This window comes from Callorhinus ursinus, unplaced genomic scaffold, assembly GCF_003265705.2.
Source record: "Callorhinus ursinus isolate GAN/ISIS: 27379988/994484 unplaced genomic scaffold, GSC_fseal_2.0 scaffold25, whole genome shotgun sequence".
Taxonomy (NCBI): domain Eukaryota; kingdom Metazoa; phylum Chordata; class Mammalia; order Carnivora; family Otariidae; genus Callorhinus; species Callorhinus ursinus.
Window position 1 is genome coordinate 29,805,970 of NW_027397087.1, and position 19,034 is coordinate 29,825,003.

Consider the following 19,034-nt stretch of genomic DNA (forward strand, 5'->3'; position numbering starts at 1 on the left):
CTTCGTCCCCTACCCGCCTCGCCCCCAGAGGGGCTTACCTGAGCGTGGAGGGCGGCGGCGGCGGCTGGGTAGGTGAATGCAGCAGTTGAGACGGCTGGGCTCAGCTCTGTGGTGTACAGAGGGTAGGGGGCCCAGGCCTCCGGGGACGCGGGGATCAGAGCAGCCCCCATAAGGTCATCTGCAACGGGAGACAACAGTCCCCCACTGTCAGAGCATGGGTCTCCCCTTCCACTACCCCATTCCAACCAGAGAAGGGGACCTGTCACTATGGTTGAAGCGTAAGCTCCCCGCTGAGGCCAGACTTCCCTCAAGGACCCCAAGACCAGGAAAACAAGCCCTGTTAACTTGACCTGGCATGGTGAGCATTTTCTCTGCCTCAAGAAGCCCTCGGATGGGCCCCTGCCCATCGCAACCAAGAGAACTCAGAGAAGGCTTCAGGGGAGCTGGGTGATACGGACAGCTCAGGAGCTCAGTCTGTCTGCAGTCCAGCAAAGGCTACAGGGGTGGAAGGAACCCTAGAGAGAGGTGGCTGTGGACAGAAGAAGCCTCCTGGCAAGGACTGATTCCCTCAATGACAATCTCGATGTCTTCCCTCCGTATGCAACTCTGCTTAGGTCCCCAGCTTGGGCCAAGTAAAAGGACAGCAGACAACAGACGACAACTCTGAGCACCACTCACAGGGGTCCCGTGCGATGAAGTGTGCTCCTAGGGCAGGGTGAGCATTGGTGGGATTAGGTGTAGCCATTAGCTTGTTCTTGGCCATCTTGGTGTTGGCTTTGGCAAACTCTAGCCTCAGGGTCTGCGGGTTCTCAGGATCAAAGCGAATACCCTACAAGAGAAGGAAAGGAAAGGAAGGAAAAGACTTTGTAGGACCCAGACTGTCCACTGCAATGCGTACAGAGGGGCCCCAGAAAGAGCTCGCCTAGGGGGCACCTGGGTGGCACAGTCAGTTGAGCGAATGACTCTTGATTTCGGCTCAGGTTGTGATCTCAGCGTCCTGGGACCAAGCCCTGAGTTGTGCTCCCTGCTCTGCAGAGAATCTGCTTGTCTCCTCTCCCTCTGGCCCTCCCCCTGCTTGTGCTCTCTCTCAAATAAATCTGAAAAAAACAAAAACAAAAAAATGATCTTGCCTAAAAGCCTCACCCATGCAGGGGACAACACAGAGGACAGACTGCTTGGACCTTGTGAGTAGTGGCATTTGACCCAGACAGTAGAGCCAGGGACTTGGCCTCAGAATGGCTGGGAAATCAGGCACATCTGCAGGCCCTTTCTTGGGGGGGCATGGAATGGGGCGAGGTTTGCAGGAGGCAGGACAGGAATACTCGTTGCCTAGAGGTCTGTGGCTCAGGGAAAACCTTGTTTGTCTACTCACGTTCAATGCATTCTTGGCTGCTTCTGCTCCTGCTCGGCTGTCAAAGATCACAAAACCAACAGGCTGGAAGGGAAAGGAGAGAACAGCCTTGCATGTCTCCCAACATTCCACCTTCCCCTCAAAAATAAAACAAAAAACAGCTTCTTGCCTATATCCTCCCTATGTTTAGCTGCAACAGGAGAAGTTTCTCATGCACCAGAAGTCTCCCATCCAGGTTCCAATTGTGGGAAAGGGTGTCAACGGAGCTTTCTCTCACCACGTTAAACATCACCCTCTCGGTAAATCTTTTTTTTTTTTTTTTTTTTTTTTAACGCATGCAGGTCGGGGCGCCTGGGCAGCTCAGATGGTTAAGCATCTGCCTTTGGCTCAGGTCACGATCCCAGGGTCCTGGGATCAAGCCCCGCATCAGGCTCCCTGCTCCACAGGAAGCCTGCTTCTCCCTCTCCCACTCCCCCTGCTTGTGTTCTCTCTCTGGCTGTCTCTCTCTCTCTGTCAAATAAAATCTTTAAGCAAAAAAATAAAAATAAAAATAAATGCATGCAGGTAATTAAGAGGAAGTTCCAGTGTTTTCCCCAGCAAGGGGAAATGTATCAAGGACATGAGAAGGCTCCAGGTTCAATCAAGGGGCAATAGGTTGAAGACTTCTCAACTTCATTCTGGCAAGTTCACTCCAGACCCCAAATGGCCCCCACAGGGCCATCAGGAGCCAGAGCACAGCCACCACATGTGTGCTCTTCAGCCCTGGGGCCAGGCTGTGGTTTCTCAAAAGCCAGAGGGGGAGTCCCAGGAGCTGACTGGTAAGGACAGGGGAGCTGTGGAGGCCGCTCTTACACCAGCCCAGCACAGAAACGGGATGAGAGGGAGCAGGTCTCAGCTGCCAGATGCCTCAAGATGAGGAAAAAGGCAACAGACACAGGTCCAAGTTTAGCAGTCGGTCTCGGCTGGGAGGAAAAAAAACTTTGGAGAGAAATTACCTGTCTCGATGTGAGCTTGATCAGGGACCCTTCATAGCCCTGTAGAGAGAGAGGTGGTCATCATGGGGAAGGTCAGAAGCCTTTGTTGTGCTAACCCAGGCCCCCTCCTCCAGCTCCCAGCAGCACCATTCTCACACTCCCCCCCCAACCCCCGCAATAGCCACCACCCTGACCTCCACCACTGATGTGCGCCCTCTGCCCTTGTGTTCCCTATCACATGGTCTAGCACACAGGGCGGGCATCATGTGGCAGCATTCATCATTTCATGCGTAAATTCCCGCTTGCTCTGCTAACTTGTCATCTGGAAGGACAGACCCTACCTTGTAAAGTTTTCTCAAAACTTAAACTGAAAAGTCTACACTGAATCACAAAGATTCCTTATATGGCCAAGTCAACTCAGATTCTCTCGTTTCCACTTTACAGATGAGGAAAGAGAGGCTCAGAAAGGGCTAAGCAATTGGCGGAGAGCAACACGTGAATGAGCAGAACCATGATAGGAAGCCAGGTCTGCGATCACCATTTCTGATACACTCTCCTCTGTCTTTCCTCCTGCCCTATCCAGGTCAGAGTCATTCCTGCTGCTTCTGCTCCAGCCTAGGCTCTGCCCACGGGTGGCTGGGTCCAGACTCACCTTGAACGGCCGGAAGAGCAGGTAGAGTTCTCTGGGTTTAATGTCCACAGGGAGGCCACTGACGAACAGTGTCCGGACCTGGGGACAGAGACCACAGTAGACAGGGATAACGGCTCTTCCTTCAGGAAGGAACTGGAATCCTTCCAGAGGGGAAGGAGGAATTCTGAATATCCTGGGCTTCCTTTAGAGGCCGAGACAAATGAACACTCGGGAGTTTCACAGCATCTCACTTTTCAAAGCCCTTTCTGTACACTTTGCTTTCTCTGCGTTCATCCCACAGGTGATTCAACAAGCACCTGCTGAGCACCTCTGTACACAGACCCAACAGCGGCTGGAGGAGAGAGCCCTATGTGATAAGCACACAGATCAAGGATCCCTGAGACTTCAAGAAAGCTAGGGTGTCTTACCCCCAACATTAGACAAGTCAAAACGTATACAGTTTTCAGAAGATACCAACGGACCCCTGGTTGAGAGGCTGGGCCTGGTCTACAGAAGACACAAGGATGTAAACGGATCCTAAGTCTTAGGTCATGCGACACCCTGCAGTGATTTCAACGGAGGACCTGGCAGGCTCACATCCATCTCCGAGTGCTTCGTACACTAGATGGAGGTTCTTCAATGGCAGGGACTATGTTGTATTCTTGCCTCTATGCCCCGTTCTTAGCGTGGTGCTGTATTAAACGTTTACTGAATAAGGGACCTGGCTAAGGAGTCAGAGAGGGAAAGTTACGCTGGGTTTTCAAGAATGAGTAGGCTCTTACCAGCCTCAAGTGAGGCAGACGGTGCTATAAGTTACGAGCCTTGCCCTCAACATGGTTACAAGTCAGTGATCAAGCCAGATCTAGACACCAGGTGTCCATCCTGTGACTCTGACCAAACCTGACCTCCTGACCCGGGGCTGAAGTCCCTGAGAGGGCTGGCAGGCACTCGATGGTGCCACTGTTGGTTACATGTTGCTGGCACCAGATGCTCAAGTAGCAAGGCCAGATCGGCCAATAATTAGAGTGGGGAGGGAGGATTTTCCATTGTTTAGGTCCATAAAAAATACATATTAAAACCACGGCTGAGGCATGAAAAACCCAAATGAATAGAGCTTCCCTATACACCCGACTCCTGATTTCAAAAAGCTGCATCTCGGGGCACCTGGGTGGCTCAGTTGGTTAAGCGTCTGCCTTCGGCTCAGGTCATGGTCTCAGGGTCCTGGGATCGAGCCCCGTGTCGGGCTCCCTGCCTCTTGGGGAGCCTGCTTCTCCCTCTGCCTCTCTCTCTCTCTCTCTCTCATGAATAAATAAATGAAATCTTAAAAAAAAAAAAACTCTTAAAAAAAAAGTTGCATCTCATACCATCAAGCCAAGCTAAGTCTTCTCAACTCATCCCTACCGGTATAAGAGAAAGCTCACGTGCCTCAGCCACCCCCACCCCCCATGCGGCCATTCCTGACAGCATTTAGATGCCCTACAGTGGCCACATCCCCTTCTCCAGAGGCACCAAAGAATTTCCTCCATGCTCCAGTGATGGCCTCCTGAACCCAGGCAACAGCCCTTCCAATGGCTTAAATCAAGAACCTGAGCAGCCAGGCAAAGTTATACGCAATGCAGGCAGGCACAGAGACAGACACACAGACACACCCCCAATGAATACCCAGATCTCAACAACAGAGCCAGGAATGGCAAAGGAAACCAGCCCCGACAGCTGTTGGTAACCAGCGTCACCAGCCCCGCCCACACCAAGAATGGCTCCCAGCCCACAGCTGATAAAGAATGGGTGAGGACAAACTTCTCTCGAATAGGTTTTTACCAAGAAGCATACCAGGCAGAATCCCTTGCAATTCAGGATGCATCTTCCCCCTCTGGCCATGCCTCTCCCTCCCCAGACACACCTCTGCTTCCAGGCGCGGGGTGAGGGTTCTGCGCATTTCACTTCCCTTATACGCAGCTCTCGGGCATGGCCCTGTTTCCAGAGGAACCTGGGAAGAACTGGACAGCCCAAGCTCCTGGCAGAGTGAACCCAGCTCCTGGACTCCAAAGAACAACGGTCCTCTACACCCCTCTGCCCTTTGATTAGAAGGCCTTTAATTTACATGTAAGCCCTCAAACACAAGTGATATGCTCAGGTCACACAGTTTGTTCTTAAAAGGCAGCAGACCTGGGACTCAAAACCCAGGTCTTCTGACTACTCGTCCAGGCTGCTTTTGGGTGCCAGGACTTGGACACCCAGCCCACCCCTCAAAGATGGATTGAAAGTGTGCAAGCCCAGCCAGGGCCGTGCTGGATGGACCTGGATCAGTACTACTCCCTCCTCCCAGGGATGTGGTTTTGGTCCAAGACACGGAGCCAGAGCGGCCCCACAGAAACCTCTGCCTCAGTTCTCCCCAGGGGCCACCCATTTCACCCAGGCTAATTTTAAACCCTTCCTCAAATGGCTCCTTTCTGGCCAGACCTCCCCAGAGGCCCCCTTAAATAGCAAGTTCTCAGCACAAAATTTCCTGCTTGGGCTGGGGGTGGGGTTGAGGATGAGTATGGGGGAGCTTCCCCTCATTCCCAGCTCGGATCCTTATTTCCAGCCTTCCCTATGGGCCAGACGACCCTTTTCCTCTGTTCCGTCTTTTAGGTTCTACAGTGTCCAAAACGCTACAATCTGGCTTAACGCCCTGTCTTGGGAAACAAGCTGAGGTCAGGCGGTTATGGATCAGGTGGTGGGTCCCTATCCGCCAGGTCACAGGAAGCTTAACCTGAATACTCTCCTTGGCCCTTACTTGATCCTAGTCTCGCCGGCAGATGATGTGCCCTCTGCCTATCCCCTTGTGCAGATAAGGAAACTGAGGCCCAGAAAGGGCTCGTGCGGCTTAGCTCACAAGGGAGCCGAGCTGGGTAAGACCCAGGCACCCTGACTTAGCCATCTGTGCCACCAGCAATCCATCTTGCTGTGGGGCAGAGGGAACGGCACCGAGGTGGCCTCGTTGGCCCCATGGGCGGGGAAAGAGCTGCCCCATGTCAGTTTCCTCCAGGCGCTTGTTTAGGATGCTGGGGTGATGGGGGAAGAGCAAGAAGGAACCACAGATGGAAGGAAGCGTAAGCCGAGCCAGCTGCTCGGCTACACGTGGAGAGGACAAGAGGCTGCAGAGACCAATCCCCCTCCCGCTTCCAACTCTACCCGGGCCTGCCCCCCCCCCCGCCACCCCGACAAACACCCCCACAAGCTTGTCTCAAGGCAGCTGCTCGTGCTGCCCCTCCGCGCACCCCTTCCTCATTCCCTAACTGAAGGGCACTCATCTTTCGGGTCCCTCTGTTTCCTCACTCCCCCTTCCATCCTCTGAAATCTTACGTGGCCAGGATGCCCTGCCTTCTATTGTTCCCACAGTCTAAACTTACCCCCTCCACCTGGACTCTGTAAAAGCCCAGACACAGGAGCCAAGGCTCAAAACCTTCCTATCCCCCACCGTGCCTAGAGTCAGGCCTCCGCATTTGAATTACTTGGGGAAGCGGTTTCATCTCTCCAGATCTCAGTTCCTTCGTCTGTACAACGCAGATACCATCTACCTCCAAGATGAGGAGCTCACTTTGCTCTATGCCCAGCACATAGCAGAGGCTCAACAAAATGCTGGTTCACTTAGGGCTCCTGTAATCACAGCATTGACCTACACAAAATCCTCCCCTATCAGGTACCATGAGCCATTTATTTATAAAGTTGCCTAGTGAGCCTGGATTGGGTCCAAGTCAGTCCGGAGCTGGGAATGCAGGTGAGTTAACCATAAGTAGTCACTGGATTCTTTAGTGTTCCTCTTCCCTAGGGAGGGAATGGCCAAGGTGGAAGGCACCATAGAGACCAGCTAGTTCAACACTCTCACCCTGCAGATGAGGGAACCGAGGCTCAGGATAGGAAGGTGACAGAGCAAGCTGACAGCACAGGGCGCCTGGCTGGCTCAGATGGTTGAGCACCTGCCTTCGGCTCAGGTCATGATCCCAGAGTCCTGGGATCGAGTCCTGCATCGGGCTCCCTGCTAGGTGGGGAGCCTCCTTCTCCCTCTGCCTCTGCCTCTCTCTCTCTCTGACTCTCATGAATAAATAAAAGGATTCAGGCACCAACTGCGGGGTGATGCCAAGCTAGAAAGATTAACCAAAGCACCCATGTCCTCCCTACTCTGTGTTCAGTACAGGAATTCAACACAAAAACGTTTTTAAGTATTTGAAGAAAACAGAAGGGGTAGTTCACACAATCCCAGGCTGCTAGAAGGCACCAAACTTGTTGCCTGGGCTCTTCTCCTTCCATACACTCACCCTTTCTCCAGAAGTATCCAGACAACAAAAGGGATTATCTCCCCTGTCCTGAAATGTCGAAGGCAACAACAGTCCTTCTAAGATGGTCATCTTTACGGCAAGTACCGGTGGACGGTGCTGGACCTACAGCCACATCCTCAGTCCAGGTGGAAGGTAAGTTTGGAACAGGGTAGGGAGAGTATTAAGGGAGAAGCGGAGAAAGTATGGAGAATCTTTAGATGTCAGTGAAAGAAGAAACATGTTGAGGAACAGCTCTTCCAGTGGAACCTGCTAGAACTTACCATGTTGACATGGACAAGGAATTTGGCCACAGAGGTGTGCCCATAAAGGACACTGCAGCCTTCATGATGGTCAGGAGTAGACTTGACCTTGCTGGAGGTCCCAGCCAGCCCCAGGCCTGCCTAGAGGAACCAAACGGCCTTTAGCACAACTGTGTCCCCCGTCCAGGAGGCTTTGGGGGCTCGTGAGGCTGGTCTTCCCCTAGGCAAGTCCTGTTGCCTGACCTCTCCCTGAGTCGCTGGGAGCAAAGGGTCGAGGAGGTCCAGTCTCATTTAAGTCCATGCCACAGGCTATCACAGGAGGTCAGACTTCCTGAGGTTGTCTAGCTCTTCACTATGGACCCTACAGTGCTGGGGGGAAAGAGCCCTCACCTCCTCCACAGAAGGCCCCTGAGCTCGCTCCTAGTGCTCCAGGGGAGGGGCAGAAAAGAGCATCTCTGAGCGGCCTCCCTCACCCCCAGCATTATTCTTGAGGCCCCTGTGGAGGGAATGTCCCCTAGAAGGAGCCTCTCAGCCCACTTTCTAACCCCAAAATGACAGACTCCCTGGAGTCCCTGGCTATTTCCTTTAGGCCTCATACTGGAGGTCTCTCTCCCTCTGTGGCCCCCTGTGGCCCTCCCCAGCACGAGGAAGACTAACCTTCTAAAGAGAAGCAGGAAGAAGGGACTCTGACCACCTCAGTCATATCTGTGTGTCTGATGTTCTTCCTTCAGACAAACTGACATTTGTTTACAGATGTTCAGAAAAAGTGAAATCAAACAAAAGGCTTCAGGAGCAAGGGGATAGTGCCGCACAAGGCATCAGCCTTAGAACAAGTCCAGACCTCCGTGGGAAAGGCCTCAGGCAGGACTCCTCCTCTATCAGTCCAGGTGGACATCTCTCTTGGTCCTGGACACTCCCCCAGACAAACCTGTCATTCACTGCCCCCAACCCAGGCCAGCCCTCTGGACAGTGGCTGCTCAGAGGTCTCCCTCCTCCCCCCAGGGCACACAGAGGACCCAGCTCTCATGGAGGCCGTACAGAAGTTGAGGGAAGGGGGCTGTCGGGCGACAAGGAGGGGATGGGTGTTCTCTACAGAGGAAAACAGCCAAGCAAAGCTTCCATGTGGCACAAGACGGGGGCAGTGGTCAATGGGGCCCCTCCTCCAATAAAGAGGACCCCACACTCAGGGCCCTGTAGCTCCAACTCGCCCCAACCTTTTCAACGCAAGACTCCCTTCACACTGAGCATTAAATGTTCAACTTCGCAGTCAAGGGCCACAGCAGGGTACTGTGGCTGAGAGGACAGGCTCCATTAAGTCCCAGCTTTTATTATGAGACAGAAAGGGTAAACACCGCTTTCAAAAACAGTGGAATGCTCATGGATATCAAACCCTCTTAGCCTTTAACTCTGAAGGACAGCCACTGCCTTCCTTTAAACCCCAGCCTTGTAATCTCCAAGGACCAACCACCCAGAGGACAGACCTTTCTCCACAAAGGATGCTGAGTTAGGAAAACATCAGGGCCACCCCTGACCTCTTCCCCACCCCACCCAGAAATAAACCCCTGGGGTCCACCAGGAACACTCTGCCCTAGGAGACAGACTCCTGCCTTCCAGGCAAATCCCTTCCTCACAGGGCTGGGACACAGGAAGGACACACCCAGGGAAACTTGACTTTGGGCAATAGATACATCCTACCAAAGAGATAAAAATGACTTTTGAAAATGGATTCTTTGCAGCAATCCTGTAGCATCTCTGGAAGTTGGAATTCAATCTGGAAAGGAAAAACTATTTCAACTGTCCATTCCATCAAACTACTCAAGTGATGGGCTTGCTTTGAATCCCCACCTACTCGCAGCTTAGTGTGAGCTCTGGTGTCATCTGGATGGAAAACACCACTTAGGGAAGGGAGTGGGGGGAGGAGGGAAGTCCAAAAAGGGAAAAACAAGCCTCTCATAAGCCCCTCCCACATCCTTCCCTGACTCCCAGCCCTCTGAAGCAACTGAAATGCAGAATATTTGAGCTGGGAAGAAACCTTATTTTTAGATGAGGGAACCAAGGCCCAGGGTTCCAGTGAGTTGCTCCTGGTCACCAGCATGTCAAGCAGCAGCCCCTGTGTCCCCGGGTGCCTGTGAGTCAACGTTCCTTCGCAGACCTCAATCTCGCACACCAACTCACTCAGCCCCCAGTCAAGTCAGCCTTGGGCACCCTGAAAACAAGTGGCCTTTAGCCTCTGAGCTAAGAAGACAGAAACAGCTCCTCGCAGAAGGTTGATTTGGGGTGGGGGTTGGGGGTGGGGGAGTGGAGGTGTGTGTCCTACTGGATGATCCCATGGTTAGTCCTTAACAGAATTAATTCCGGGAAAGTCAAAGGAAGACAGACAGACTGCCAATTCCCAGCACTAAGTGGGAACAGCCTTGTGCCCTGCTGACTTGCAGGCAGGGGCCGGAACAGGGCCACACATATGCCTCAGACAGGGCAGCTAGGCACATGTGGCCCCAGATGCCCCAAGTCCAAACAGAAGCCCAGGCCACCCCACCTACCACTGCTACCCTCACCGGCCAGACCCTGGGAGTTTATGAAACGCAGCCTGCATTATGTCCAGATTATGGCTTTCCTGATACAAAGATACGGAAGGTCCTGGGGCACCTGGGTGGCTCAGTCGGTTAAGTGTCTGCCTTTGGCTCAGGTCATGATCTCAGGGTCCTAAGACTGAGCCCCGCATCGGGCTCCACACTCAGTGCAGACTGCTTGTCTCTTTCACTCTCCCCCTGCATGCTCTCTCTAATAAATAAATAAAATCTTTTTTTATTTATTTGACAGAGAGAGACACAGTGAGAGAGAGAACACAGGCAGGGGTAATGGGAGAGGGAGAAGCAGGCTTCCCGCGGAGCAGGGAGCCCGATGTGGGGCTCGATCCCAGGACCCTGGGATCATGACCTGAGCCGAAGGCAGATGGTTAATGACTGAGCCCCCCAGGCGCCCCAAAAAAAAAATTATAAAAAAAAAAAAGATACTAGAGGTCCTTTGTCTTTTTAAAAAGATATTTATGTATTTATTTATTTGAAAGAGAGTGAGCGAGAGCAAGCAGGGGGATGGAGAGGGACAAGCAGACTCTACACTGAGCGCAGAGCCTGATGAGGGGTTTGATCTCGACCCTGAGACCATGACCTGAGCTGAAATCAAGAGTCGGTCACTTAACAGACTGAGCCACCCAGGCACCCCCTAAAGGTCTTTTCTAAGCTTGCACCAGCCATCATCATACCCAGCTCTGCTCTCGTTTCTCCAAGGGGAAGAAACCACATTGAGAATGAAGACACTGGAGGACTCGAGCTCAGCCTCCTGTTCAGCAAGCACCTGCCGATCAGACACGGAAACAAAAGAAAAAGAGCCTCAAACCAACTGTCAGGGAGCCTGGGTAGTACCCCAGCCTGGCCACCAGCCAGGCAGGTGGCTTTGCAGCCTTCCTCTGCTGCTTCAACTATAAAGAGGAAGGATGTACTAGCCTCAGGGTCCTTCACGCTCCACACTGTAGGATACCAAGGAAGCAGGAGAAGGTGACTGAGTCTCAGGAGAAGGCTTGGGCATTGCCCTCCAGCTGCTCAGGGCTTAAGCAATCCCCATCTGCCCAGAAAAAGGCCAAGAGCGTGGTATAAAGGGGGCTAGAGAATGAGAGGGTGACAGAGCAGCAAGTCAGCAGCCAGGCCCTGGGGGTCTGGGTGGGGTCTCTGCTGGGGCAATGTTGGGGTTGCCAAAAAGAAACCTCGGGACAGTCCCCCACACAACTCCCACCCAGAGATCTCAGTGGCCAGGGTGTTTTGTGTGTGGATGTAGAGAGTGGGGTGGGGGATGGGTTCTGCCTGGGTCCCAGGCTGAGGCTTGGCACCAGCAGGTCGCTCTTACCCCTCCCGGTGGGGGGGGGTGGGAAGAAGTCCCTCTGAGTGGGGCCACTTGACGAGAGGTGGATGGAATGTGGTGACATGGCCCGCAGACACAGGACTTATAAGGGCTGAACAAGGACACAGGGAAAAAGAGCAAGCAGATACAGCCAGACAGTGGATGGGAATTGAGACACAGGCTCCCGGAAACCCAGCGCTTCCCATGCTCCCTCTGAGGAGCTCTGGGCCACTCAGCTCCTGGGCTAGGACACTGCCCAGCTTCCCTGCATCCAGGACACCTCCGATGCCGTGATCCGACCTGGTGTGAAGCTCCAGGCTTCGGATATGTTCTACAGCCTTTTGCCTGCCCCTGCTAATTACAGCCCCAAATCACAGGGTTTGGCTCTCAGGCCCCTCTCTGGGCAGCACTCTGTGGTTTCCAGGTCTTTCATACCTACCATCCGGCATAGGAGCCAGACAGTCCCTTGATGTAACAGGCACAGCGGTACTGGCCCATTTTACAGATGAAGAACCAGCTCAGGGATTAGATGTTGGGACAGCCAGGGGCAGGGTCAGCAGTAAAATCCAAGTTGTCTGGCAAGTTGAGGCACTTCCCCTACAGCCTGCAAGGTGTCCTAGAGTCCAGACTTCCAGACTGTGTATGTATAGGGGTCAGGGGAACCAAGCTGGGGTGGTAAGTTCCCTAAAGGGTGGGACAGGGCTAGGTATGAATAGAGTTTTAAATAGTAAGGCTTCCGACCTCATGCTCCAAGCCACTTCCAGCCCCAGGAACAGAAGGCAGAACATCTCGGGGACAGACTTGGTCAAAAAGCATGCTGTGAGCACAGCCTACACCTCATTTATAGGGAAGGAAACCAAGCTGCATGAACTGCATGGTGCAGACTCAGTGCTATGGCCGGGGGACTGTTTTCCATTTGGTTCCAGACACTGCCAGGGGCTAAGTCTTTTAGAGGCGACTCAAGTGGCTGGCTCACAGGGCCCCCATCACGGAGGCCTTCTGGGCAAGGCTTCCTTCCCTCCTGTGCCATCCACCTCCCCTGTCCCTCCTGGTGCCATGTGGTCCGTCAACACAGATCTATTGCTTGTTCCTGTGCCTGACAAGGGTCGCAGCTGTCACCACTGCCACGTACCAACCCACGCATCAAAGTGTGAGCCTAGGGGAACCTTATAGCCTTCCTCCAGCTCCAAAACCAGTACCTCCAACCCTTAAACCACCTGACGTTATTCCACTGTGAACACAGAACACTGAGCCTACCACACCTGCCCACTACCTGAAGGAAGCAGATGAAGCCCGATAAGAGATGTTTCCTACATAATGCTCCTGCTGTTGGGAGGGGATCTCTGTTTGCGAATGGAAGCTGCTTGAAGGGTCTGCATTCTGGTTTGGAGCTCCCTGGTCACAAAATCCCAAGCTGTGCCTGGATATGGCCACCACCATACATCAAGAATGAGGACCAATCTGGGCAGAAGTTCTTCCAAGTCTTCATTTCAACAGACGTTCTCAAAAAACGGTCAGGTCCTACTCCAGTAACCTCTCCTGACACCCCCCCCCCCACCAGTAAAAGCCCAAGACCCATTTGGGGAGGGAGAGGGTGGCTAACCACAAAAGGGAGCTAGGTACTCCAGATACTCATCCCATGGCCTCGTCCAGGTCAGGTCCTACCCCCTCTTCCCGGGAGTCCCAGGCCTGTTCAGAACTATACAGGCGGCCATGATGACTTGTGACAGCCAAGAGCCTCTGCTCAGTGGGCCATAAACGACTAAAGGCCATGGCAGATAGGCCCAGACAGACCCTCCCACTACACACAGCCCCTGCCCCTGCTATCCTCCAGAGGCCCCCAGCACAGATGGATCCACCATCGGTCTGTCCAGGAAAGGCGGACTCTTTGGTCAGCCTTGGCACATCTCAGAGGTAACCATACTTTTTCCATCCAAGGATAGAATAGGGGAAGCAGCAGAAAGAGGGAGGCCATGCTGTCCCTGGGCAGGGAGTAGATGGGGTTCCAGAATACAGAGCTTTGTGGGGTATCTATAGACCCCGCCTCACAGCAACACGGTTTCTGAAGCTCAGCGATGGGCTCTGCCCCACTGCCTCATGGCTTTGCCAGGGGTGTGAGGACTCCTCTGAGGCAGCCATGGTCAGGGGATGGCAGAGAAACTAACAAGTTACCAGACGTCACTGCTATCCAAAACCAACAGCCCAGCAGACTCTGGGGGCCACAGACCAAGAGCCCAGCCCTCAGGGTAGGTAGGATGGACTCTGCCCTCTCAGGACTGTCTGGAGGCCCACCAGGATAAACGGGTGGAGAGCATGAGAGCAAAAAGTAAGGCATCCCACACTTCATGTCTTGACTCCACTTCGAGTACTCACCAGCCTCTCTTTGGAGACGGGAATGAGAAGAAATCAGAATGTCCAAATGCTGAATGGGATTTAGAAGTTGGTTCCTACTGGGATAAGCTAGCCAGGCTGCCCATGTGCAGGGAAGAAGGAGGTGAGACCCAAGAGAATGACCCCCCCACACACAAAATGACAGGCACTTTACAGTGGGTACCATTTCTTTAGTTAAGATGCCCAAAGCAGCAGGGTACCAAGGCGGGTGGGGGGTACGGATGGGGGGCGGTCAAAGCACTAAGCCCCAGTACAGGCAACAAGGGGATGTACTCCCTGTAGAGACTGAATAATAAAACTGACTCGCTCTGGTTTTATCACCCCGTGATGGCAATCCTAAACAATATCTTTGATAAAATGCTCCTCCTACAAGGGCTTCCAGCTCCCATCACCCAGTCTTCAGATACCCCAGCCCAACAGGAACCACCCTGGAGCAGCACCACCCAAAGCTCAGACCTCAAAAACTTCAGTTGCAAGACCTTTTCTCCCCACCACCCCAGCCCTCACCAAAAACCCTAATGTAAAACAGAACAGCAGGTACAGTGTGTGGTTAAGGGCAAACTCTGGGTTCAAACCCCATCTTATCTACTTACTAGCTACATGAAAGTTTTCCAAGATTTTGTTTATTTATTTGAGAGAGAGAGAGAGAGAGGAGGTGCGAGCAAGTGGGCGGGGGGGGGGGGGGGGGAGTCAAGGCAGAGGGAGAAGGAGAGAACGGCAAGCGTGGAGGCTGACGTGGGGCTCGATCTCACGACCCTGAGATCATGACCTGAGCTGGACACCCAACCAATTGAGCCACCCAGGTGCCCCTACATGAAAGTCATGTAAGCTGTCTCAGATTCCTCATTCATAATATGGTGATGACAATAACGTAAGCAATTCACAGTGCTGTTGTGAAAGTTCAAGGAGGTAAAATGGTGAGATACTTAGAATGATGCCTGGCATGAATACTGGGCATGGGTTTACTATTATTAGGACAGCCTCTCTATTAGGTTATTTGAGCAGAGAAGTCACATCCACAACAACCCCGAGAGAGGAAGGGGGCCCACCCTATAGAATCTGCCAGGATCTACCTGCCTGGGCCCTGTCTTCAGATAAGTGCCCAGAAAAATAGATGCCTCCCCTCCCTCATATAAAAAATACAAAAACAAAACCACTTACAGATAGAGAGCAACAAGATGTCCCAGATTCTGTCAAAGGTTTTTGATGGCAGAGAAAAGGGGAAGTGGCCAAGCTACATGCTGGACCCCCAAATTCCTTCACCTTCATCTAGAGTGCTAACCCTGGCCCATCCTGCCAGGGACTTGGCTGGTTCCTCAGAGACCTCTAGAGGACACATGATGGACCCAGCGGTGCCAGGCCTGCAAGCAGCCACGTTGGCCCAGATATACTGGATGCAACGGACAAGCACAGATGGGGGTGGGAAGGCAGCAAGGGGTCAAGACCCTCAGGTCAAGCTGTAGCTTCTCTGGCTGCCATTAAATGCCTGCCTTTCTATAGTTTACCATTAGGCTGGAAAAAAACTTCTTTAACTCTTAGAAACCTGAACTCCATCCACTCAGGATTCCAAATACTACCTTCCCTTCAGCTCTGCCGCAGCACCACCACCGCCCCCACCCCCGGCCCAGTGAATAATTACTGTAACTTAGTTTTACCTTGTATTATGAAATTAAAGTCTCCTTTTAAAAAATAGAATGTTTTCAAACCACATGTACCCCTCCCCAGAAACACTGTAACTCTCTAGCCAGCCCTAAAAATCGGTAAGGCATGCTTGGGTCTGGGGCTCCACAGCATCAGAGGCAAGCCTGCCCTGTGCTACAGTATCACCTTACCTTCTGGAGCTCCTGGTACCAACCCCACCTGGGTTAAGACATAGCCTCTAGACTGAAAGAGACACTTAGCTCTTCCCCTGCAGACACCCTCCTTAATTCATGGCTGCCCTCCTTAGCTTTCAAACAGTATCATAGCTTCTAACACATCTCCTTTCCAAGTGGCAGAAAAATGCCAATTTCCCCCCAACCCCATGTGATCTCGGCCTCTTCGTAATGTGGCCCCCAAGACTGCTGCAGCCTAGCAAACTCCTGGTAGCCATGTGGCTCCAGAATCCACCTCTCCCTTTGCCATTTGCTATTTGCTCTTCCTGGAATGCTTTCTGACCCGCACAGGCCTAATAACCTCCTACCCAGCATCTCAGGGAGGGCTGATCTCTACCTTCTCGGGGGCCCCACTGCATCACTTACTGATACCCCCTCATTTGACCTACCGTTGCATTTAACATCCCATCCCCTCCTTCTTCTCACCTTCTAGTCTGTGATCTTTCACCTGTAATCCTGCTCCCTGGTCCAGTACAGGAACCTAACACCTGTGATAGGGATGAAGGCCCCAGGCACAGAGTGGCCAAGCAGGGGAAGTCAGGGCTATACAAAGGAGCAGCCCCATGGATACCCCCTTCCAGAACTGTATCCTTCTGGAACCGTGACAACACACCCCTTTCTCCAGCAACCTAACACCTTTAAGAATTGAGGTCTTCTGGTGGGCAAGTAGGATTCCTTGGTTTTCTAGGCTTGCTTTACCTAATCTCTGAGAGCCAGCCTGGCCCAGCCATGACAGTAAACTACCCCTGCTAACACAGATTCCCCGGATGGTGGCTCCTGGGGGATGCAGAAATGACTGCCCAGGGGGCATCTAAGCTAAAGGGAAGGAATTCAGTTCCAGCTCAAGCCACCAATTCAAGAAGGAACCTCAGCAGAAGAGCTCTTGGCCCAGAAGTCTAATGAGGGGAGGGGGCTCATCCTTGCACTTGACCAGAGCAGACACCGGGATCCAGGAGATTCCCAGAACTTTAATTGTAGACTTCTGTTAAACACAGGCCTGTGCCCCCACATCAGCACCAGGTGCACTGACTCCCTGAACCACTGCGGTGTTATAACCCCCCTCTGCCCCCAAGGAGGAGTCACAGGGATTCCACTTCTTGAGGATTCTGCTCTCTCTCAGAGAAAAGCACTTAGAAAAAAGTGACCGATAACTTCAAATGCTTTCTCTAAGAATTTAGCTTGCCACAAGGTTCACCCTTCCCACTTCAAAGGGGTAGGTCTGAGGGTCAGCCCAGCCTCTTGGGCGAACTCCCTGCTGAAGTCAACCATCTAGCATTAGTGGCCTTCTGGGTCTTTGTCCAGCCTCACAGGAGGTCAAGCAGAGATTCCCCACACCCCAGCAACCCTGCCACCCTCCCCCAACTCTCAGAGGAGATTCTGAACAACCAGGTAGAGTTAGGGTGGGGTTAAGGTTCCCATCGGTGCGACAGGCCTGTTGGCATGTCAAGTTCCAAGGAGGACAAGGCCTTCAGGAGCCCCCCCACTGACCCCCACCCTGCACTGGAGCCCACACAACACTGGCGGACAAATGTCAGGCCCTCCCTTGCCATCCTTCAGTGCAAAGAGTTATATATTCCCCCACAAAAAGTGAGATCTAGACCTAGATTCTCAAGATGCCATGCCATTGGTGGACTCGGACTAGCAGCAGGCCTCTGAATTACGAAGAGTGGGAGCTGGTGGTGTGACCCTCCCACCACCCCTCCCACAGTGAGGAGCCCAGCCCAGCACTGGGCCACTGCCGCCATTCTGCACCAAACCTATAGCACGGCCACTGCATTGGAGGGAGGTAGCAACACCAGCTTCCCCCCTCCCCAGGGGCTCTGCGGTTTCTCCCCCAGACCAAGGGGAAGGGAGCTCAGGGTGGATAACTGACCCTTGGTTTCCTGGGCAAGGGCTTGCCAGGGCGCGGCAGGAAGGGTCTCTTAGCCCTGGAGTGACACAGCAGGCCAGAGGCCCTGGGAGAGAGCTGCAAAGCCTGTCCCCTTCCACACCAGTTTTTGTCTGGTCCAGCCCAGCTCCTGGTCTCCATTCGCCGCCCAGAGCCCTAAGGCTTATATCCACCATCTCACCCGCCCCCCACCCACACACACCCTCCCCGATTTTGCCATCCCATTAACCACCCAGCTCCTGCTGATCCCACAAAGCCGCCTCACACGCCCTCCTCTTTAGCACATGTCTGGTGGTCAAGATAATGTCGCCTCTCCTTGCAGAATCCCACCCAGGCCAGCTCTGGGGTCCAGGATTGCGTGCCGGGGCAAAACCGAAGGGAGGAGAACCGGGAAAGGAGTATCTTTAGGCATCTCTTTCTCAACTCTAATTACTGCCCGCTGACCTCTCTGCCAAAGCCCAGGTTCTGGGGCTGCAAGGAAAACCCGTCCACTCCCCGTGACTACAGCGCAGTTGTAGTGAACCAAGGTGCCGGGCAGCCGGCCCGGGCCTCCAAGGTCACGGGGAGGGGTCAGGGTGGAAAGTGCAAGGGAGCGAGGATGCCGCCCGCCCGCGGTGCTAATCCCGCTTAGTTCCTTCCCGCGGAGGCGGGAGTCCCGGCCATACCCGAGGAGCGCCTCGGCAGAGGGTAGCGGGCCGGGCCGAAAGTGGAGAACGAGGGACGCGCGGGCAGCAGGCGTGGGGCAGACGCCGCGCCGCTCGCCCACCACGGGACGCACGGACGGCGGCCGGCGCGCGGCCCGCCCCGAGCCCGGGAGGGCGGGGAGACAATGCCCGCCCGGCGGGGCAGTCCAGGCCGCGCGCCCCCGCCCGCCGGACACGGGCTGCTCCTCCCCGACCGAAGGGCAGCGGCGGGAAGGCGCCCGGAGCGATTGCCAGACCGACCCCGCGCGGCGCGGGAGGCCCAGCGCACCCTTTCCCCCGCCCACCTCCGCGTGCACTTCACCCCGACAAGTCCCGGGGCCGCAGACCCACCTCCTCCTCCAGAGTACCGCCGGAGCCCGAGCCCGTGCCGGTGCCCGTGCTGGTGCTGTGCTCGCCGTCCGGCTTCAGGTTGCTCATGGTGCGGGGGGTGAGGTGGGGATGGCGAGGGGAAGGGAACACGGAGGGCGAGCGCGGCGCCCGGCCCCGGCGAGGAGGTGGGAAGGGGCGCGGTGAGCGGTGCGCTCCGGGAGTGCGGGGCGGGGTGGCGGTGGGGGGCGCGCGGGGCGGTGAGAGGGGCAGCCGCCGCGTCGGGCTGGGGTCACATCAAGTTTGGCGGGTGCGGGAGGTGGGGAGGGGGTGCGGCGGGGGAGGCCCTCGGAACCGGAGCCGAGCCCGAGCGGCCGCCGCCTCCGCCTTTTCACTGCGACCGGCGAGTGCGCCCGCGGCGGCGGCGGCGGCGGCGGCGGCGGCGGCGGCGGGGGGCGGGCGC

The 19,034-nt window shown here is 54.4% G+C and overlaps 1 protein-coding gene and 1 long non-coding RNA gene across 6 annotated transcripts in view; one reads left to right on the top strand and one right to left on the bottom strand.

The window, feature by feature from the left end:
- RBPMS2 (RNA binding protein, mRNA processing factor 2) overlaps window positions 1-18,990 on the bottom strand; it is a 36,010-nt gene extending 17,020 nt beyond the window's left edge. For 3 of the 5 annotated variants that reach the window (XM_025883882.2, XM_073877189.1, XM_073877191.1), the window contains exons 1-6: window positions 18,596-18,990; window positions 2,978-3,055; window positions 2,347-2,385; window positions 1,373-1,435; window positions 679-829; window positions 39-178 (exon numbers count right to left, since the gene is read on the bottom strand). In XM_025883882.2, coding sequence (XP_025739667.2) covers window positions 39-178; window positions 679-829; window positions 1,373-1,435; window positions 2,347-2,385; window positions 2,978-3,055; window positions 18,596-18,682 — 558 coding nt within the window. In that variant the 5' untranslated portion in view covers window positions 18,683-18,990. Of the gene's footprint in view, window positions 1-38; window positions 179-678; window positions 830-1,372; window positions 1,436-2,346; window positions 2,386-2,977; window positions 3,056-9,546; window positions 9,752-18,595 lie in introns of those variants that run through there. The other 2 variants (XM_073877190.1, XM_073877192.1) reach the window with 2 other exon arrangements.
- LOC141370010 (uncharacterized) overlaps window positions 18,421-19,034 on the top strand; it is a 37,515-nt gene continuing 36,901 nt past the window's right edge. The window contains exon 1 of the long non-coding RNA XR_012373666.1: window positions 18,421-18,673. This is a non-coding gene — a long non-coding RNA (uncharacterized lncRNA). The remainder of the gene's footprint in view (window positions 18,674-19,034) is intronic.